This window comes from Lycorma delicatula, chromosome 4 (assembly GCF_047948215.1).
Source record: "Lycorma delicatula isolate Av1 chromosome 4, ASM4794821v1, whole genome shotgun sequence".
NCBI classification, from domain to species: Eukaryota; Metazoa; Arthropoda; class Insecta; order Hemiptera; family Fulgoridae; genus Lycorma; species Lycorma delicatula.
In genome coordinates, this window is record NC_134458.1 from 3,975,371 (window position 1) to 3,999,607 (window position 24,237).

The window sequence follows — 24,237 nt, forward strand, 5'->3', positions numbered from 1 at the left end:
ATTTCCCTAATTCCATCTAACTAAATAGGAATACTGAGCAAAGTAAAATCCATGAAAAAATAATAATGTAGTTTTATTCTCATCTTTTATAAAATTGTGTAGAAACTTAATAACAACTCATGCACACTTACAGTAAAATAAACACACTTATATAGAAATAAATAAAATATACACAGCTATATGGATATATACATACATGAGTAATAATATATATATATATATATATATATATATATACAGTACTGTTATAATAACGAGAGAAAATTACCTAACGTATTCATTATATATACAATTTTTAGATCAGAAAAGAATAATAACCAGGTACTCCCGAGGAAATCCTACATGGGAGTTACCATTTTTATAACTCCACAACCGTGAAAATTGGAATTACCATATAATTGAATTGTTTATGCAGGGTGTTAATATATTAACATGCAACTTTTCGAAAGAGAGAAAAAAAGAAGATAAAATAATGGTGAAAATTATTCAGTGGGTATGATGATTTGGACTTTTGAATATGAATGTAGTTACTTTTATTCATTTTAATGTACTTGACAATTATATTTATCTTATTTAAACTTGTCTTACTATTACTTAATAATATTATTCTTATACAAAATATTTTTTATTTATACTAATAATATATATAATTTCTTTCATAAATTAGTTTATTTTTGAAAAGAAACTTTCAATATAATCCGCTTCGAGTAGCCATTTTTTTAAGGCCTATTTAAATTGTGTGATTATTTTTAATTGTTTGCGTCAGCAGGAATTTCAATGAAAATTTGAAGCGATAAAAAGATAAAATCTATGGAAAATCTCTTTGTTTGGTTTAGATGGTCTGATGCAGCATGTTTGCATGTTCTAAGCGGTGCGAATGTAGTTTGTCCCTGCTGGCCGATTTTTATATAAAATATTACTACAGTCTTATAGAATTACACGTATCAAAGGGATATGAGGTTCCATTCCCTGAAAAATGGTAAGGAATTAAATGTTCCAAGGTTTTTTGGAAATATTTCTCATAATATAACTACCCCAGATTTTATGAATGAATAAAATACTGTCACTTTCACTCCTATTTACAAAGAACTCAATGAAAAAATTATTGTTTTCAACCACTGTCTGAAATGGAATACTCGTGGTGCACTCTTCGGTCATTATTACCACATGCTTAACGTTATCACACACTACCAAACTCAGACTTGTAAAATTACTGATTCTGTCCACTGGTCCCCAGCAGTATTTATACCTACTGACCTGCAGAACCAGTACCTGATGCATCCTTTAGATGTTAAAGCATAATAATTTTTATTGTCCATGCCTTCTATTTTTTTCTACAATTCCTTTTCCTAGAAAGAATATCTTTCTTGTTCCTTCTAGATTCTTCTTTCTTTCTGGAAGAAACCCGTTACACTGGCCCCATTACACTATATACAAATGCAAAGATGGTAAAAACATATACTTACTTCATTGTATTCTATGTCAGCTAAATTACTTCAGAACCAATTACAACAGTTACAATTAATTTGGTCAATAAGCATTCCAGTGCATACAATTTTTTGATGGTTTATTTATAACAAATTTACATTAATAACCAATATTTTTAGAGGCTAGTACTATAGCAACAAGGAATAAGCGTAAATAAATAAAAGCAGTGTAGTCTGTGATAGATAATAACAATTATGGCATAACCTAACCAAACACATGCAGTACAAGCAAATGAACCACTCTTATAAGACAACCTCTCTTCAACCAGCTCTAGTTCAACATACACAGTACTACTGCTCTCCCTCTCATTTACATAAACAGTTTGCTTTGTTAAGTAATAAACAGAAGCATATTCATTACTATATAAGAAAGGAAAAGTGAATATTAACATATGATACACTATTAAAACACCTAAACAAGGAAACATTGTATTACGATCCATGCAATTATTTTTATTAAACACTTTGAACTCTCAAATAACATGATAAACATAAAATTGGTAAATCAAAAATATATCAATGAAAAAAGTTAGTACAAGAAGAAATAAAAATGCAGTCCATTTTATGAAACTGAAGGAAATAACTTACCACCAGGGGTAATAATTGACTGTGCACATTCATTCCATGAAGTTATTACATGGTTACTGCTACCACAAACACGTCCTGATGATGATGTTAGGAATAGCGGAAGAAGTAGAGTGGTTGTTAGAAGCACCCTTGTTATGGAGCACAAACAACACACATGTCTAACCGCAGCCTCCATAATGGTTAAAGACCCTTCGACAACATTCCTGAAAATGAAAAATGTATCCAATAAAAAATACATTCAATACACAAATTATTAGATGGAAGCTGCAGAAACATAACAAACAGATTCTAATTCAAAATGCTTATTTCACCATTATAAAAAATGATAATTAGATAAATGACAAAAAAGTTGTTTTGATCCACCTCTACTTTTCTGTGTTAAATATTCTTGGGTCTATTTATATTAACAGTGATAGGGTATTAATCTAAAACTCACAGAAGAAGGCATATGATTAAATATTAAATTATTTTCCTAGAGTCTAAATTTATAATATTTAAATCTTATAATATTTTTAATTACTGTAAAATCACCGACCTACACGTAAGAAATTTCCATAAGAATAAGGCCTTGTAATACATAGAAAAATAAATAAATAAAATTAAAACTATTAACAGCTTATTAAAATAACATTCCACATTTTTTTTAGCCATAAATAGCACCAAAAATTCTATATTCATTTAGTACTCATAATCACCTTGATCTTTAATTTTTGTCAGTTATTTAATTTGCAAGAGGAAAAAGCAATGGTGGAATAAAAAAAAAATTCTGTGAGAATCAAAAAAAAAAATTAAATGTTAATATTATGATGAATAATACTGCTATTTTGAGTGAAACTAAGAATGAATTAGAAGATTAAAATAAAGTTCTATATGAATTCATTGTACAGGAAAATGTTCAATCTGAAAGATAAAAAAAAAGAAGTGTAGTCCTGAGAAATATGACAAATTACTCTAATCAGAGGTCAATGTATGATTCAATCAACCCCTTATTCTACTTTCCCTTTTTTTTACCCTTCATTCATTCTTCCTTTGACAGGAATAAAGGTTATTGTTCAGATCCACTAGACTCCATCTTTGGCATCACACCTGACACTGTCTAGGGACTGCATTTTCTGGAGATTGAATAAGAGCCATACCAGCGGCTGAAGTGCTATTAAGCTCAAGTTGGTCTCATTCCTCGTAAAATTTAAATTTAAAACAAGAAGTAATAAAATGCAACAGAAATAATGATGAGGGACTAAATACTAAAATACAACACAATGTTACAAAAATTGCAACATTTTGCTATATAGTAGTAACATTAATAAGAACAGATAAGTAAGGAAATATCAAATGCACACTTTCTCACATTAGAAGAACTTTCAGGCATAAAAGAAATCTGCAAATTTCAAACAAATCTAGGAATAAGAAATTCTTAAAAATATTTATACAGTGCACTGCTTTATGGCACAAAAACATGGGACAGCAGGAACACTAAAATAAATAGAGAATAGAGGCTTTTAAAATGAGGTGTTTAAAGAGAATGTTAACTAGGTAAAATAAGAAATGAAAGGAATTTTTTTAATTTTTATGTAAGTAGAACCAGAATGGTTGTTACCAATCAACAGGTTTTAAGGTAGGGAAAGAAAGAACTTATGACAGAATATTTTTTTTAAAAAAGGCCTTTATCGTAAGTAAAACATGGTGAGTAAATTTGTTTGTAGGAAGTAAAAACAATGAAGGAGACAAATATCTGAAGCAAAGAACTGAAAATGTAGAATCTAGGTCATATGCTGAGGTTAGAGACTTAAGCAGAATAAAAATAAATTATGAAATGTATAAAAAAATTAAATGAATGAAGGCAAAACTAATCATTTATTTATAATGAGAAAATTACTTCTATAAAAAAATAATAGTGTTCACAGTATAGTGACCTATATAGTCATGCCATTATAGAATAAAAAATAAGTTACACTCTCACAAGTGGGTGAAGGCTCAAGGATAAATATGCTATATGTCCTGCATAAAACTGAAGATGTAGCACGAGGAGAGAAGGGTTAAATGTGACAATGCATTGAAAGCAGAAAATAATTTTAAGAGAATCGGTTGTATATTTTTCCCACTGTTTTCTGCTTAAAAATCTTTATTCTGAAAAATAAAAGTAGAATTTTGATACTCCTACATTATTATAACCAAACATCAAGCTATATCATTATAAGGAAAACAGCAGATCTTGCATATTAACACTTTTGTTTATAACATTTTATGAAACTTTGAAGAAACCCTCTCTTGCACAAAAGAATACTACTTTTTTCCATTCCAAGTATAACTAAAAAATAAAAAAAAAAACATCAATCTACGACGGCAAAATTTATAACAGCAGCTTATTCTGACATAAATAAAAAAAGATCCCCACAGAGTAGAGACTGTGTATTATTTCCCGCAGAAAGGGAAATTAATTTGTTGCTTTACACATCTTTCTCAGTCTTTCATATGTAGCCATGACACATGTAAAACATTTTTGGAATAAATGACACTTGTTAAAGTAGCTCTTTCTGAGATTAATGGTTCATTATGTGGCCAATCCTTGTGGTGAACAGAGTGAAGATATCACTTATAATGGCATAATCAGAATTTCAATGAGCTCGGTGTGCTGATATAAACGGTACACTCAACTCAATGAACAAGGGAATGGGAAACCGTTTCATTTCCAACTCTAAACCCAGCTCATAATGCTTGTTATTCTTGGGTATAGGTGTGAAATTTTTGGAACTGACTCGAGACAAAGTTGACTTGCCTACCATCACAATAGTTACCACAAAATACAAGTATAAGTAATAGATGGGGGCCAAATATGTAACAAACAATAAAGGTGAACATCTGGAGTAACTATTACCCTCAGTTTATATCACCTAACTATCCATCCTAGCGAGTTGATATACTTTTCCTTAATGCTAATTTTTGTTAATTCATTTGCGTATGAAACTCTGTAATCATTTAAGAAATATTTTTCAATTATCATAAATTAAATAGTATTTTTTTGTATTTATATAAATAATAATTTCATTTGAATATTTAATATATTCGTTGTATATATATATATATATATATATATATATATATATAATTAATTAAAATTTGTTATATTTATGCATACAAACAAGTTTTTTAATTCTGATCAGGAGGCTATAAATCTTCCTAAAAAAGTTCGATTTTTAGCATTTTCCTTTGCTTAATTTTAAACGGTCGATACACGTAAAGTGAACATGTACCTAATCGATCAAAAGACACAGAAAGTAAGGGGGATGCACGGCACGCGAGGCCGGGCATCAACTTATAGTGTAACAATAAAATTGTAAAATGAACGAGCATATCACTTACCGGTTCAGGGGAACAGGTATTAAGGTTTTTATATTACGTACTCGAACTGTTTATGCGTACATTCTCCGAAAAACACGTTATTCGTGTGCACCGTGCATAGACGTGATCTGAAGCAGATCCCACTGCATGGCCGATTAGCCGGCGACATTAAATAGCGGTATGAGTTCAGTATGGTTAGAAATTATTGATGAGTATAAACGCGACAAGAAATTATTAAATTCTGCGATTCCACGATAATGAGAGAGGAAAGCTAAATTACTATCTTAAACAAAAGCTCAACGATCTTTTCACCAAGCGTTTTTAATATCTATTTTTTAATGAATGAAAAGCACTTATCTTTATTTAATGTTTTTCACTGAACTGTAATTTAAATCCATAATTAATTCCTTCTTGACTACACTTTTTGTATCGAAATCGATAAGAAAATAAATCGACAAGCGGTTACATAACGCCTTTAGAAAAAACACTACGCATTTTTATAGGTCGCACGCGCACTCTAGAAACACAGACCGATAACATTTAACAGTAATTATTAAAATAACATTCATTACAACAAATGAAAATATCATAGCGATAATGGAAATAATAATTGATATCATTAGTATTACTGTTATGTTCTACTCGGCAAAAAAACAGGAAAACCTGGTTAAAAATTACGCCACTCGCTGACGAAATACAGAAACTAAAAAAGAATACAAAATAATAAAATATATAACACAACAAATACTATTATTACTAATAATAATAACAACAGCAAACGGGCAAGGGCAGGGGTTACACCGATGTTAAATGCACGTCACATCAACAAAACAAGGCTGCGCACAACCCAACAGATCGATTTACCACCACACAACGCAATAGTATAATATGCGCGCGCGCAACATTAAATTAATTTTAAACGATTTAATTATTTTTTTTTTGTCTTCAGTCATTTGACTGGTTTGATGCAGCTCTCCAAGATTCCCTATCTAGTGCCTGTTGTTTCATTTCGGTGTACACCCTACATCCTACATCCCTAACAATTTGTTTTACATATTCCAAACGTTGCCTGCTTGCACGATTTGATTTATTATTAAAGCAACGATTTTGGAGGAAAATAGAGACAATAAAATTAATAAATTGAAAATTCTTCATTATTTTGTCTTAACAAATTAAGAGCTAAGCGATTTCATTTTCAATAGTTACTGGAGTATATTAAGACTAAACTTTTAAAGGGCAGATTTAAAGTACGACGTAATTAAGGCACTAGTTTCCTTTAACTGACAAATGCTAGCTCGTTTATTTGAACGTATATAAGATATAAAACGACTCGAATTCACAGATAAAATACGTACGTATAAGTACCGCGAGTGCCGTAACCGAAAATGTTGTAAGGCACAAGACGAGATAAAAGTCGCTCCTGAAAATTCTACAGCCGTTTCTCGAGATAACAAGTATCCCGGTGGAGGGAAGGAAAACAGCTTCCGTCCTCCGATCTACCGTGCCGAATATACCGCTGCACAAGCCCGCTGAAATGAAGGTGACATTCACACGTACGAGCAACACCTCACTCTGTTCGACACGTGAAATAGCTGTACGGCGAATAACATTAATCTCAAAGAAAGCCAGGATTACTCTTGGATCACAGGTGCTTTAGACGATCTGGAACCGTAAGAGATCGAGACGGACACATAAAAAAAATTCAACCCTAAACTGTCTCGTCGAGAATCAAAGCATCGCCTCTACCGTCACTACATAGGAAACGACATGCGCGTAAGACCGCATAAGTCGATGTACCATGAGCCCGTTGTTATTACGCCTTTCCACAACATCGCATCATCCGTTCGAGAAAATGTAGATACTTATAATCTCGGCACATAGAGCAGAATGTAGTTTTTGTCCGCGTACACCGATAAAGCAGTTTTTTTTAAAGAAAGCTACGTCATAAAAATGACATAGGCGGTGGAAATAAGTCGTTTTAAAAGAAATAAAAATAATTTTAGACAAAACTATATTTAACATAAAATAGTATTTTTACGGAGATAAACATTAAAAAGTCCGGGTTAGATGTTTCTATCAAAATATTTTTGCACAGTTAAATCTATCTTATTTATTAAAAGTCGATTTAGGGAATCCAAACGATATTTAGGCTATCAGGGAATTAATTTGTTGTAAAATTTAATAATGGAAATTTTTTCGTATATAGGTCGGTGCTGTGAACGGACGATGTATAGATTCTTTTTGGTAGGTGTTACAATAACGAGCGATTATTTTTAGAAAAAAAGGCTATACCCATTTCCCGGCCTCCAAAAACAATTTTATACATGTAGAGACCTAGCAGTGTTCGTATCTTTTTTTTTTTTAAATAGACTTTTAGCCTTTTTTTTTTTAAATAAATGTCTACAAGATCATAAAGAAGGCATTTTTATCATTATTCCGACTTTTTTTTTTGTAACTTTAATTTGCATTCATCGAAACCCCTTGTATCTAACCGGCGAGTAAACATGGCCGAATAATAAATCGTTAATTTTGCCTCCAAGTTAAGTAACTCGTGTTAAACCGTCACTGTCGGCTTCTCCGAACTAGTTACTCCGATTTGTTCACGAAATTCTCCGGTTACCGTTTTCGATCCAAAGGGATGCTATAGGTTTCGATACTTTTTCTACCACCTTCCTGAAACCGCTCTACAGACCACTGCGTCGGAAAGGGGAGAACAATGCCATCAGGTGATGGTATGCGGAGTGCCCGCAACCTGACGACCCCGACATGCTCGGGGGGGCCCTCTAGGCGCTCAGTCGCGGACCTGTCTGGCCCGGTACCCTCCGACGTCTTAATTCCTGACGGGACTCTTCACAGACGTGTAACTTGTCTAGTACCTTCTTGACGAAGTTTTCTACTGTCCTCCAATCGTCGGGACATGGTGCCTTTAGGGAAAGTTTGGCTAAGTTTGGTTTGATTGATTCAGGCTTCTGCCCGGTGAACGCGTCTTCCCAAATCAGCTGATTTGGAAGTCGAGAGTTCCAGCGTTCAAGTCCTAGTAAAGTCAGTCATTTTTGTATGGACTTGAATAGTAGATCGTGGATACCGGTGTTCTTTGGTGGTCGGGTTTCAATTAACCACACATCTCAGGAATGGTCGAACTGAAACTATACAAGACTACACTTTATTCACACTCATACATATCATCCTCATTCAGCCTCTGAAGTGTTATCTAAAACGGTAATTACTGGAAGCTAAACAGGAAAAAGAAGGAAAGAAAGAAGAAGAAGGCTTCTGCCCGGACTGTAGGGTCGATGATACTGTGGACCATGTTCTTTCTGTATATCCCCGGTGATTTAGATTTATCTAGTATCAATGGGGTTGTGCCCGGGGAGTTCGCTCCCCGAGCGCGATTAAACTTTAGCATGGCGATTTGTCAAATTGGAGTGCACACTTAAGGGTGATGGGTGATGCTGGTTTCGGTCGACTTAGGTGTATTCCGAGAGGCCCTCCTAACCGGAACTGTAGTGGGAGATTAGAGGTTATACTCAGCACCCGACGGACCAAACTTTAGGACCTCTGGAACTAGGTTTACTGTTGCGGCTGTGCTCCAATCGCTTAAATTCTTACGATCCGTTGCGGTGACTGAATTGCTGAAAGATATGCTGCCGTGGCATACTTGATGCATCTATGCGCTAGGGGCGTAGTATATTTTAGGCCGATTATGGTAGGCGCGGGGTCTTCTTCTCCTCGGGTTAGGCTTTTGCTTAGTTCCTGAGGGCAACGTGGTAGCGTTAGGTGTCAGCTGTCTTCTTCGGAAGGCAGAACTCAATACTATCTCTCGTGACGAATTACCGATGTAGATGTCCCTCGGGGAATCTGCATCGGTGGCATCTCCCCGTGGAATGTGTTACAGTTTGAGGGCAAGAAGATGTCCTCCGTTAAAGCCATTACTGGCAAGGAACGGGGGGGGGGGGTGTAGCGACCTGACACGCTACGAGGCGGGATCTTCTCCCCTCGGGGGGGAATTGAGATGTATATCCCCGGTACGAGGCTGAACGTACCAGAGTTGTTAGGGAGCTTGAGAGAGTTAGCTTTTTTCTTGATCTGCGGGTAATTGAAAGACTCGCAGAAAATGGATCGTAGTGGCTGGCTTCCTCCGTTTCTTCCCACTGAGCAGATCAGCTGAGGGAGTATAAGCAGGGTATTACCCAGGGTGGCTAAGGTCCGCCTGGACAGTTGATTGGCCGGAGGAAGACGTACTGGCATTGATGTCGGCGGGGCGACGACTGCACTACCGAGGTTATGGAAATCCACGCAGCCGAGAGGATAGCGCCATTTTGACGAGGACGGTTAATGAATGAATAATAGTATTGCTGTCAGTGGGATGGTGACTACACTACCGAGGGCAGCTTTATGTGATGTAAATGTCACGCGGGACTCTGCGATGGAGCAGAGTGGGAGTAAGAGGTCTGTCCACTTCTAATACCAACTTCTAATATCGTCAATAAGAAGATGGGACCAGCGGCCCTTGTCTCTAGGTCCCAGCACACCTGCCAGACCTTAAGTAGTCCTCTTCGATCTGCGATGATAGGCGTTTTTTGTCCCCGTGCGGCAAAGGTCGCTGTTCCAAGAGCTTCCGCCTTCGTTGTGTGACTAGATCTATTGACATGAGCCCCACCGCCTCCTTCGAGACGGTCCGGCACGCTGCTATAATTCTCAAGCCGCATTTTCTATGTACCGCCTCTAACTTCCATTTATATTTTTTGTATTTTGTCACGTCAGCGCATAGTTCAGACCCGTAAAGCACGGTAGAATATGCAATCCGGCTAGTAACGTCCTGCGATACTGAGTCGGCCCTCCAGTGTTTGGTATGAGGGCAGCAATTAATTTCATCGCCCTCTCCGATTTGTTGGCGTTTTCTATCGCATGAATGCCAAATTTCATTTTGGAGTCAATTCATATTTCTAAATTTTTTATTGCTGGACTTGAATCAATCCTTCTATTCTCCAGCGTTGGTTTCAGTTTCGGTCTCTTCCTTACTCTGAAGATTGCAAAAGCATCAGTCTTGTCCGGAGCGAGTGACAATCCCAGCCCCATCATCCATATATTTATCGCCACGTATGCTGCACTTACTTTCTCAGTGGCGTCTCGTCAAGTGGTAGCCTCGACCACCAGGGCAAGGTCGCCGCATATCGTACCATGGTCACTCCCTGTCGAAGGGCGACCCGGAATACTGCATCATATGTCAGGTTCCAAAGGATCGACCCAAGGACCGACCCCTAAAGCACACCCCTGCGCAGGCTCCATTCAACCAATCCCTCTGCAACCTGCAATCGAACCTGCGTGCCGCAAGGTAAGATCGAATGGTACGACGTTAAGTGCGTGGGTATACCGTGATCTTCCAGTGCCTGCATTATGGCGACGTGAGAAATCCAGTTAAATGCATTTCTCACTTCTAGGGTAACGAGAGCGCAAATACTTCGCCGAGGGCGGTCCTTCCCCTGCAAAAGCCGTACTGGCTCGCAGAGCCCATCCCCTCCTCCACCGCCGAGGATATTCTATGCTGGAGCATGCGTTCCAGCACCTTGGCCATTCTGTCTATCATAGCCAGCGACTGGTAAGAGGAAGGGAGCGCCGGACCCCTTCCCGGTTTTGGCACAAGTACCAGTCTGTGGCGCTTCCATTTCTCGGGAAAGATGCCTACCCGAAGGCACGCGTTATACACCTCCCAGAAAAACTTCGGCTGTGCCCGAACCGCCACCTTGACAACCAAATTTCGCAACCAGTCCGGTCCCGGCGCCTTCATCGGAGGCATTGGTTTGTCTGGCATTTCTCCCGCCAACGCCCAATCGGTCACCCTAAAGCATAGGTCTGTGCCACAAACGGTAACTGAGCCTCTGAGGACGGTGAAGACCGTCCTCAGAGGCTCCCTGCCATTCAGGCGTCGCCATAAGCTGTATTGTTAACAGCCTTAGCCCGAGCAATCTCGTACGCTCTGCACTGCCTGCTCCCGACCCGGTGTCCGGCATTGCTGCCTTTCACCAAGGCACAGGCGGCGCACTTGGCAGGCGTAGATTTGACAAGGCAATTGGTGCCCTGTGCCCCAAAGCGGCACAGTGGCCACAGATCTCCGACTGCGCTCTGCAGCGGAGAGCGGTGTGCCCAAAGCCCTGGCATTTGTAACATCGGGCTAACTCTATATGGTCGACTATCCTACAGGCAGTTCCCCCGAAAAACAGCCTTCCACCGGCCACTAAGACCTGCCGGATCTTTGGCGAGGTCTCGAGAACCCAGTGACTCTTTGGGGAATCCTTCCTCTCCAGCTGCCGAACCACCTTGGCTTCCCTAAGGACAGTCATACCAATACTGGATTTTGACTATGGACCGCCTTGAGGATTTCGGGATCCTCTACCCTTGTTGCCCTTGGCATATCATACACCAATATCTGTGGCCTCCGCTCGGCCAGCAGCTGAGCCTTTAGCTCGTTCTTAACCAGAACGTCTGCCTGCAGCAGCTGTTTTGCCTGCCGCTCGTTAATGACCTCCAGAACAACACCGTGATCCCTCGTTTTCGTGACCAGGGAGACTTGGATCTTTCCCCTCCGCGAGTCCAGGATCTTCTTTAGGGTTAGCTCCGTCGCAGCAGACGAAGCCCCCTGACCAGGCTTAATTGGGACCACTTTTATAATGGCCCGCTTAATTTTGGCTGCCGGCGGCTGACCTATCCGCTTAGGCGCAGGCGCGGCTGTTACTACGGCGAAGAAGATAGGCTTCTTAACCTTCTCCTACACCCTATTGATTGACTTCTGGAGTTCACCCAGAGCTTCTCCCGTAACCAGCTTGAAGCTTCGGACTCCCTCCATCACCTGGTCTACCTTCCCGGACAGTCGACTGACGACTGAGTCCGAGGAAAGGTTTGCTCCCTGGAGGCCTTCGCATTTTAATGCCAGTCCCGAAACCAACAATCAACATTCGCTCAGATAGGAATCCACCAACTGGCGCAACTCCAGAGCTACTCGAGACTCCTTCTTAGAGGAGATCTTGGACCATTCGGCCCGCATCTCCCCAATCCGCCCCAAACTCTCAGCTCCAGAGGTAACCCGCTTTTCAGCAGGCTTCCCCCCCAGAAACCTTGAGCTCAGGAACGGACACAGTGCCACTGCTTCCTGTCTTTCCCGACTTCGCAGTGAGGCGTCCTTCGGACTTGCCCCCCGGTGCCATGCCCTCGCTGAGCGGGTCCAGCTATCGCCTTTTCAGCACAGCTCGAAGTAGAGGTATCAGGATTTCCTGCAGTGCCGCTGCACTCGGACGCTCCACTGCCCGAGGCGCTTCCGAGACTTCCTTAGCGGAAGACCGGGGCCTCGGCGGCGACCTACCGATTGACCTTCGTGGCATGAAGGGGTCACCGGCTACCAGGTCCTTGGCCAAGCCGACCAAGTCCTCCAGACAACCTCCTCCAGGTTGCTCCATCACTGGACGAGCTTTATCAATACACCAACTGTGTTGCCAGGCACTACAACCACAGTCTGAATGAACCTATCACCTACCACAAAACTAGGTGAGCGTCCAACAAGATCTTCCTCGAAGCGGACCGTCTGTTCCGCAGCCCACTCGAGGAGTCAAACGTTAAAAGCTCCTATGCGACCACCGGCAAGGTCGGAGCGAAATCGCTTCCCGAACCTGCCAGAGGATCGTTAAATATAATCTCTCCTCACCACCTACGAAAGGGGACACCGATAAACAAAAGAAACGTCTTTAGTTAGCCGTCAGTGGCAATACTGCAACACACTACGTTACCGCTTTGTAAAAACGCCACAGCAACGCAGGTAGACTGACAGCCACTGATCGTTGTCAGCCCCGAAGACGTGAACGTTGGCACGCTGTACTTGTAGAAAGCAATATATCGCTACCGGTAGCAGTAAACACAAGTTTTACAGCACGGGGCCTGAGACCGAGAAGCTATCCGGAGGCATACGTGATGTTGCCTACAGAAGTTCATCTTGGGTGAAGAGAGGCGGGTTGCCTCCCTGATGATGACGGGAGCGACGAGGCTCCCGTCATCAATCAGTCATTGATTCCTCGCCGCCAGGAAAGAGCTCTTCTATTATTTTCCAAACCTCCCGAACATTCTGCGTGACCGGAACTCTGGGCCTTAGGGCTCTCCTTACCAGTAGAGTAAATGGTTTTCCCAACGGGTCAGTTTCTATTTCTGCAATCAGTTGCCTGCAGGACGTTTTCTTCGCATCTCGAATACTTCTGACTAGGTCCTTCTTGCAATTCCAATATTGGGTCATATAAATATCCCTGATGGCTGGGAGATGCGCCCTCATCACACGTCTACAGACCAACCCTAGTCTACAGACCACGCATTGAAGTCCCCTGCAAGAAAAGCGGGGCGGTGTGCGGGGAGATCCCTTGCAATAGAGTCCAGTTTCTCCTCAAATGTCTCTGTCGTGATATTAGGTGACTTATAGCACGAATAGAGGTACATCCCCCCGGCCATCACCACGACGAAACTCTCAAGGATATACATCCTTGATAAGCGTAGTACCGCACGTCCATATGGCGGCGCGCCCGTCCCCCGACAGATGCCACCATAATCTGGGGCGGGTAAAATACGGCTCGGAGATGGTGCGAGGTCCGCGCCCATCTCCGATGCATACCTGGCCAATAGGTCTTGGACCAGTGCAACATGGTTTAAATTTATTTGCACAATCCTAATTTCCGTGCAGTTATCGAGCCGGTCCTCCCCAGGCTCTCATTCGCAACATCCTTTCCTAGTATGCGATACGCCTTCCGTGGCCAATTATTTTTTATGAAATCGGCCATATGCTCGGTCGGAACTCCATTTTCCAGACCATCTATGATGGGGCCCCCAGTGGCTACCTCCGCAGTTTGATCCCCACGCAGAGAGTGGATCAAGCGTTGACCACTCGGCGCAAGTCCCTAACAGCAGCACCAAAGTCCACCTCAATGTCCTTCATTCTGCGCTTGACGTTCTTGCCGATATTCTTTTTTAAGTTCTTGGCCAACTGCTCAAGTCTGCTGGACAGTTCCCTCAGGTCGAGGGGTACGTCCTCCTTCTCAGCGGAGGATTGCCTGATCTTGATTCTCTTGACCCCCTTTCTTCCCTCCGTCACCGGTCTAGGGTATAAAACCCTCCATATCCTCCCGTCTCGAGGTCGTAGGATCATGTGCTTTTTCCGGCTTTTCCTCCATGTCGGTGGGCGAGACCTGTAAAAGATTGCTCAAACCATGTTCTATTATTCTTCCCGCGTTCAACAAGACTCCACAAGATATACTGAAGGGGGTAGGTAAAATGTATCTCCGACATCTGGAGTCGAATTTGGAGGGGGTAAAGATTGGGAGTCTGGATCCGGATAAATCCGGGAGAATTAGGGTGGGAGTGGAACGAGTAAGGAGTAAATTGGGCGGGAAATTCCCCCTATACTACCGCGGGACTTAGAATATTTCTGTCCAGGCGAGAACGACGAAAAATATTCCAAGTCCTTGTTTATAATAATAAAGACCCTCGTCACAGCCTGTTACTGCCTGCACGTAGGACTTAGTATATTTTCACTAGAAGCATTCCTTACGTGAATAACCTCCAAAAAGAAAAAAAAATTAGAGCTTCTATTAACTACGCAAACCTGCGTACAGATGACTCCGATGTGAGTGTGAATACTTCTTGGGATGTTGTTATAGCACAAACACTAGCTGTAGTTCCGAGAATTAGAGTCAATGTCCCACAAACTTAATAACTCGTAACTCGACAAGCCAAAATATTACGTTTATCGAAAAACTTTTATAAAAAGGTCAGTCCGTATTCAAAATCCCTGAAATTTTATAGACGTATCCAGTAATATCCAACCAAAAATTTCCTAATGTCCGAAACCAATCAAAAACAGTCAACACGGCCGTGAAAGAAAATAAATCTTTTAATTCCTAGGCGACCTTATTCATTTGTTATTAATTTCTGAGACCGTTACAGCGGTGTCGGCCACGTATCACACGATATCCGAAGACGACGAGTTCAAAGGGAAGTCGTTAAAGTAAATTACAAATAGGCACGGACCGAGAAATAATCTGTAGGATTCGGTCTTAACTCGAGCCCGTTCCGAGTGCCACGCACGAGTATTCGCTATCGAAGTCTATATTTTATCGCAATGTCGTATCTTCCCGATTCTGACCGTAAGAAGACGGAACCTCCGGGCGGAGTCGCTTAATTAAACGACCGGAATTAATTTGATTTAGTTTATTTTCAGGAACTAAAACGTATTAAAATCAAACGTACACGAAGATATGTACGTAGCCTATTAGTTCACAGTACAGATAAAAGAGAGATCTTCCCGCGAGGGTAAATAAAACCGGAAGAAAATTATTCTTCGGTTCACAAACTTCATTTTTTCTGCGAATATTTAACAGGCTCGGAAGATTTCTATTAGCGTAAAGTAATTTTATTTATTTCTGATAAAAATAGTACAAAAAAAAAAGAAAAGAAAACTCATCCTGGGAATACAATTCTAGTTTAAATTCTTTAGAATCGATTAAAATATTTAACGAAGCGGTCACCCCGAATAACACCGTAAGGAAGAGTAGAATTAAACGATTCTCACCGATTCTAGACTTCTTTATCACAAACTTTTAAAATTTCCCCTTTGCCTAAACTCGTACCTAGTCGAAGCGGATGAATATATGTAAAGACTACATACTCGTACACGTAATAGATGTATACCCCCGGCCAGGAGTCTTACTCTTCAAGACTTTGGGGTGGCGTCCCCACGGCCGTAGCCTCAGCAGTTTTTCTTCCCACTACACACAGAGATGCATAACACTTTGCACAATACATATACACTGCACCAAGAACATTACACAAATTACAACATATATCCTCACACAACTACACAACAACATCTTACACTTTCTCTTCTTACATTTACACTCGGTGGTGTTGCGACATCTTACGAAACGCAACCGTACATTTTACCGATGGGTGAAGTGAATGGCTGTACGTAGTGAGTCTCAAACGATGTCCTCTGGGCATCTGGGTGAACCCAATTGTATTTGGCTCTAGCTCCAGTAGGCGGGCGCTCTGCTTACACCGCCGGTACTCGTGGAACCAAAATTTCAAATTCAGAAATAAATTACATGATGGATGGTTGTCCATCTGCAACAACTACCAAACAAAGTCTAATGAAAAGGCCTCGGTCAGCTTTGTCTGACGAGGAGAAGAATATATAGAAGATGATACTTTGACTCGTGACACATCTTGTCTACAATTCAAAAATATCTTTATAGTTCTGAGAAATAATCAGGAGAGTGACATCCTTCAAAAAGTTTCGCCTATCCTCCTTAACAAAGTTGTAACAGGTGCAGATGGTTCCCCAAGAACACCAGAAAGTTACGAGGCGGATCGATTCTGATTGAATCATTTAACGATGAGTAGAGCTGATCTCTCTTGCGTCTAACTAATATGGGCGCTACACAAATAAGTGCGGTATGCCACAAAACTCTAAATAGCACCCGGGAGTAATTTTATGCCGAGATCTTTTGGATATGGACGTCACTGAAATAGCTAATGAGTTTCGTCCCCCAGATGTTGTAGACGTAAAACGAATAACGAAACGGCAGAGCGGAGTGGAAGAATCTACACCCTCCCTTATAATAAAATTTAATGTAGGTTACCTGTCGGTCCAAGTACGATCATTCATACCCAACCCACGGCGATGTTTAAAACGCCAAGGGTATGATCACACTACATCTTGCTTGAAATCGGAGGTCTGTGCTCAACTGCTATGAAGATGGAAAATAAGCGAACTGCAGTGGTTCATATACAGCTCACTCCCGAGACTGCCCGACTTTTAAAGAAGAAAACGCAATTTTCAGAATCTGTACCGAGCAAAAACTATCGTTCACAGTCGCACGAAGAGAATATAAAAGAAAACTCTCGTAACCTGGTTGAATCTTATGTTTCTTTCGCCACCGCTACATCAAGAAAAGCCCCTGCAAATGCAGGCAACCAACAGTGCAAATCCTGCAGAGAGCTGAGAAGTTTTTCAAGTGTTATCTGATCAGGGTGCTTCACTTACTACAACTAACGAAGATGAAGAAGAAGTCGGTGGTTGCAGTTAGTGAAACTAACACTAGTGGTATCCCTCTGAAAGGTCCTGTCCAAAAACTTTTAATTTTGCGGAAAGGAGTAAATACAGCTGGCGGTAAGCCATCTAATAAGCTCCCTGTCAAGGAAGCTAACGCAACCACTTTCTCTGGGATGTCGTCTGTGACTTTCTGTTTTTGAAAATCTCCCCCTCCTTCACTACGTATACTGGAGGATGTGATAGAGGAACCGTCCGACCCCAGGGCATAGTTTTTTTAAAATAAAAAAATTTGAAAAAGAAAAACTGGATACCTACAACTAATATTTTTCATATATTTATCTGTATTTCTGTATCTATAACTACTTTTATTTATGAGGATTATTCAGTGGAACGTTAGAGGTCTTCGGTCCCGCATTGAAGATGTTAGAATGTTGATGCGCGCACATGAACCATTAATAATGTGCTTTCAAGAAATACATGTATTACAACAAGATGCGGGAACACTCGGAGACTATTTCTGTCACGTAGACGGTAGAAACAGTGTTGATGTTGCTGTTTTCATGCGGAATGAGGTGTCGGCTACAAGGATACCACTAACTATCCTCAATCCTGCAGTTACTCGAAATTTAAGTTATCTTTAAATTGCATATCTGCAATTTGTACCTCTCACCGAACTTCGAGTTCAATGTTCCAGAAATATCAAATCTCCTCACACAAATCCCATCGCCATCTTTAATAGTAGGACACTTCAATGCCCACCATATTTTCTGGGGCTCATCTTTCTGCTCTTCTTGAGGAAATAAGATAAACAGAGTGAGGCAAGAAGACTTGGACCTTGTATACTGAGTAATGGGTCATAGCACTCATGTTCTTATCATCTGGTACACTGTCCAACATTGACCTCTACTTATGCTCACCGAAGTTATTCCCTCGTCTAGATTGGTCAGCTTGCGTAGATCTTCACAGCAGTGACCACAGACCAGTTATTATTGCTTCTGGTGTTGGCCGCATGGTGACCAAAAGGCCACAGAGATGGAATGTTGAAAAGGCAGATTGGAACAGTTTCCATAAGGCTTTTCCATCACGGTATGACGATGGTGCAGACGGCCTTGATGAACTTACCTCTTTTACGTCCCTGATACTGTGTGGAAAAAGATCCAGATCCGTGCGATTTGCGGATCACCAAAACAATCCATTCTCGGATTGATTCATAAAGGAGAACCTCTTATATCACCATCTGCAGTGGCAAGTAACGTGGCAGATTGTTTCCGTTCGGTGTCCCTCATCTCATTATACAGTAATGAATTTCAGAGGTAGAAGTAACAGGTGGAAGTATTATCGTTAAACGTTGGTGATTCGGTCGGTGAATTAAACGCTCCATTTTTATTCTACGAGTTGTCACACGCAATTAAAAATTCAAATGACACCTCCCCTGGATATGACAACATTTGTCTCAGTATGCTGTCACATCTTCCTAATTCTGTGCTACACCTATTGTCTATTTATAATGGTTTATTCTCTTCATAAGTCTTCCCTTTGGTCTGGTCAGAAGCCATTGTCGTACCAATACTTAAACCTGAAAAAGACAAAGCCAGCCCCTCAAGCTATCTCCCTATCTCTTTGACAAGCGTTTTATACAAAGTGGCGGAGAGGATGGTGAACCGCAGGATTACATGGAATGGCCTTTTACGTCCAAAACAGTGCGGTTTCCGATAAGGAAGTTCTTCCATTGACCATTTAGTGTCACTGGAAGCAGCTATTCAAAACGCTTTCCTACTCCGCCAGCGCCTCGACGCTATCTTCTTTGACATCAGAAAGGCATACGATACGGGTTGGTGACGTGGTATTCTGAACACCATTAAAGAATGGGGAGTCCGGGGCAATATGATTGCTTTTAGTAGGGGTTTTAAATAACCGAACTTTCCGTGTTCGTATAGGAGATTCTTTATCGGGTAACATCACCTTGGAGAATGGAGTGCCTGATGACTGCTATATATATTACGTCCCGTTCATAGCCACAGCAGAGAGACTAATACAGAACACGATATTTCGCCTTGAAGCTTGTCCAAGGTTACCGGCTTCACGTTTTCTTCTGAGAAACAAATGTGTAGACTTTTCTCGCCTGCGGGACCCATTTAATCCGCAAGTCTTCCTTGGAAAGCAAATTGCTATCTCTCGTGACGTTAAGTTTTTAGGTTTATTATTTGATAGCCGTCTTACGCGGGTCAAATACATCAAACAATTAAAAACACAAAGTACCAAACTTCTAGATATATTGCGTCCTTAACAACACCAATTGGGGAGCCGATCGGCCATGTATGTTGCATTTTTATTATTCCTTAGTTCGTTTCCGTTTAGATTATGGTTGTTTCGACTAATCTTCAGACCGTCATACCGTACTCCAAGTGCTGGATGCTGTATACCATGTTTTTCTTCGTCTTGCTGCAGGTGCGTTTAGATCAAGCCCTGCCGTAGGCAAACTTGTTGACAGCGGTGAGCCATCACTTTGGGATAGACGAGATCAGGTTTTAGCATCTTACATTACCCGTCTTAAAGCACATCCGAATCATCCAAATTTTAATGCGGTCCTCTCTAATCCTTATTTGCATAGATATGATGACTATCCACGTTATACTGCACCTATGGGTATTCCTACCCAGCATTTATTACACCTTATAAATGTTAACAAACCTTCTATAATTTTCCAACGTATACCTGTTCATATCCTCCGTGGAGAAACGACCTTATACATTTTATTTTTCATCTTACTGTATACAATAAACAATCCATCTATCGTCTTTCAGCAAATGTTTCACCATATTTTGTCCAAGATAAACCCACACGCAATAGTATACACAGATGGATCGAAACAGAATGATATTATTGGGTGCGCATTTATTGTTATTGAATTAACCTATATGTTTGGCCTACCTAGTATCACAAGTGTCTTTTCTGCTGAACCATATGCTATCAAAAAAAATTTTTTTTAAATAAAATCAAAACTAATAATTTTTTAATATTATTAACACTAAATTCCGTCATATCCCTTATTTGTAGCGACTCGTGTAGTGCTCTCCAAGCTTTAGAAAATTTGTATTCTAGACACCCTATCGTCCTAGATATCTATAACGCAATCGCTTAATTAAACAATCGCAACACCAAGTGAGTTTCTGTTGGATCCCTAGCCACGTGGGAATTCCAGGTATTGAACATACAGATTCCGCTGCTAAAAAAGCATGTAGTCAACTGTCCTTCACCACCTGTGTTATTACATCTAACTTTATTAATTTAAAAAACATACTATCCGAGCAAAGTGGCAAGGTGACTAGACTCATACAGAAAAATTCGTCGAGAGGAAATGGTCCTCTGCCGATTGCGGACAGGATATACGAGAGCTAGTCGTGGCTACTGGATGTCCGAGAAGAGAATGTATAAAAGTAATGAACCGAATCGTATCTTTACGTCCGACTACATTTTAACGAGTCGTCGGGCATAAAAACCTCGATTCAACCCGATCCCGTTATTTAAACCGTGAACGGTTGAAAATCACACGTCTAAATTACAGTGTCTGGTAAATTTCATAATTTAAGTCGAGATAAAAATTAACTACACCCGTAATAAAATGAAACGGTATACTTTATAATACAGAAGTTAAAACGATATTCTTACAATTTTTAGAATACTACTCTATACACCGTCTTCGCGGACGTAAAAGACCGCCGTATCTAGATCTGAAGAAGATTAGACTATTTAAAGGACTGAAAATTCTACACCAGCGGTTCAAAACGTTCACCGAATGGATTGTAACCACGTAACTTAACATACGGATAATACCGTTACATCGCTTTTCAGGCAGATGTAACTCTTAGTAATATTTCTATCGATGATAACGCGGGATATTGCTATCTCCGCAAAGCGAAATTTCTGGGTGTTTTATCAGATGAAGATATACGTTCGCGTATTACCGCCTTAAATAAATCATCTATAGGGGCTACTTCAAAAGTCGGAACAAATTTTCAAGATAGAAAACCAGGCTGTTTAGATCCAATAAATACAGAGTCATGTAGATTGATGTTTAGAAAGTCAAAAATGTTACGAAACCTTTGCTACAAACATCGATAAACAAAAATAACAATATCCACGACTTACTATCGCTAAATATTGTGTCGTGAAAATAAACACGATACTAATTCAGCTTAAGAGAAAGGGCATTATTATGCTTTCGGTGCTGTTTTTTATCGATTACAGACTCGTTTAAAATAAAATTAAGAGATTTTCTTTTAGAGAAACAATTTTATTCTTTCGATGAGTTCATAAGTAATAGTAATTTTAAAAAATTCTCAATTTTCCGCATCTAGTGCTTTAACGTGAAAGTAAATATGCGCTCAAATAATTTTCATTAACGGAACCGAGGAAATCCCGATTCAGAAAGAGCACGAGGGTACAAGGGAGGTCATCTTAACGCTCAAACTATTCTCGGAAAACCGGTTGAACGAATACAAAAATACGTACAGGAGATTTATACAACTCGAGAAAACATTTCATAACGCAAAGAATAAAATTTTCTAATTTTAAGAAATACAGGATTGAAACAAAGAGAAAGAAGAAAAGCCGCTAAAAATGTTAACCTCAAATACGATTTTTCGGACGATAATCACTTGTTAAAACCGGTCACATCTCTGGCGCTTTAAAACGATGATTTTCATTCCACCGTACATGCTCGATCATCCCCGGGCTTACCATTGCTCGAAGAACTTTTTTTTCTCCTCTACATAAATCACAACTTCGTATATAACACGCGTACAACGCTCACTGACAGTTTTCAGACCTAAATATACCTGTGATGTAAACACATTCCGATCTACATACATACACATTAGTTAATCCTTCGGCTACAATACCAGGATAACGCAGAAAAATACTCATTAATAATAAAGATGCATTCGAATCCGGAGGATTTGAAAACCTGAAGTTACTACTAACGAAATCTGCGTAAAGGTGATGATCGGTATTTTTTTTGTTGTAATTTTCTTTATTTTTTCGGCACTATATAATAAGAATTTAGTGTCGACTTGGCTCTTGAGATAGTGCAAATTACACGAACGATGAATACCGAACCTCTTTTTCGTTATAGTTATATATCGATATCCTAGGAAACTTATTCGACTTGGAAATACCGTAGTTCTATACATTTACAACGTAATAAGAAATGCGCGACCGGTAGGCTTGGGTGCGTATTTCTACAGTAAAATTCGAGTAATGCTGTTACTAAACCGATCCGCGAGACACGTCACTCCGCTACTTTAACAGATTCTACGTTTTGCGATTTAAATTATCATAAGAGCTACATCAGCTGCCTGCTTTTTTATTGAAAACAGTCGGCCAAATCGAATAAGGTAGATTCTAATTTCCTCAGACATCTTGCAGTTTGTTAAAAATAAAGTAATTTCCTCGACAATATTTTTAATTACACGAATAGCGGTAGTCTAGTCTCTTAGGATTTATTTCACTAATGACGTATACTACATCAGTTCAGTATTAATTGTAAATAAAAAAATAAATAACATAAAACCACAATATCTACGAGGAACGGATCGTATAAAACTTACGTTTAAATCAAACAAATTTAAGATAAACCAAGGACCTTTACCTTTCATAACGATACTGAAGTAGTACGCATTTAAAAAATGAATATATGTCATTTAAGGAAAAATCTACTTAAATAAGAACTATTTTGAAAAAGCCATCTAAACCATCTAATGCGTAAAGAAAAAAGCAATTACATTTGTTTCTAATAATTTCGACATTTATTAGTCTACATCGACTGTACCGATCGAACAAGCGGTTCTAATCCATTCGTAATGTAGAATTATCGAAAATATCCCGTTTTAAGCACAAACTTGAAAGCAGAAACGTTTAAAAAGGTAATGCAACCTGTCTTCTGATTTATTTTGAAATGCGTAAATAGGATTCTGTTAAAAAAAGGGAAACCTATAGGAGTCGTCGTAATCGATTTCATACCGAACGATACGGATGAAAGAGACTTCAGGTTCCGGTCTTTTTTTAACTTCAGAAGAGCTAAGATTCTTATAACAAATTTTGGTCGATCAGAGTTCGCGAAAGATCTTTAAACTTCTTTAAGTTTACCTATTTAAAAGTAATAGGAACGTAAATTAAAAAAATTAAAAGATGTAGACCGGTAGGACCTTGATCGAAGCGGCATCGCAAAATACACGATTAAAGTTCACATTAATTATTTAAAATATACATTTTTCACCAAGATCCTAAATATAAATAATAACCGTAAAATAATTCACCATTCCGAAGGCGTTAATAAAAATTATTTGAGCGCGTATTTATGTACACATTGAATAAGATACAGAATTTGTACTCATCTATTTTTTTAAAAATTCATCGACAGAGTAATAAATAATATTACACCTACGTCTTACCCGTACTTATTACAAGTGTATATAATCAAACATTATTTATTTTATAAAAAAGGGCGATTCGGTGGACTTTTAGAGTCCGTAGAATAACATGTTACAGAAAAGGAGCGTCATTTTTTATACGTCGCTTAAATATATAAAATAGCTAACGGAAGATAAAAATGTTAAAATACACTAAAAAATAGGCGATTTGTGACTAATATAAATTGTAACCACCGGATACACGCTTTTTGCTGGTAACTGTGTGTCGCTCGTTTTCTTTCGCGCGCGTATATTCGATGTAATATTAATTTTT

General features: G+C 39.6%; 1 protein-coding gene across 6 annotated transcripts in view; it reads right to left on the reverse strand.

The window, feature by feature from the left end:
- The window catches only part of dome (cytokine receptor domeless), a 172,591-nt gene that overhangs the window by 113,827 nt on the left and 34,527 nt on the right, over positions 1-24,237 (reverse strand). For 5 of the 6 annotated variants that reach the window (XM_075362170.1, XM_075362167.1, XM_075362168.1 and 2 more), the window contains one exon: positions 2,076-2,278. In XM_075362170.1, the coding sequence (XP_075218285.1) occupies positions 2,076-2,250 (175 nt within the window). In that variant the 5' untranslated portion in view covers positions 2,251-2,278. Of the gene's footprint in view, positions 1-2,075; positions 2,279-5,435; positions 5,859-24,237 lie in introns of those variants that run through there. The other variant, XM_075362169.1, reaches the window with a different exon arrangement.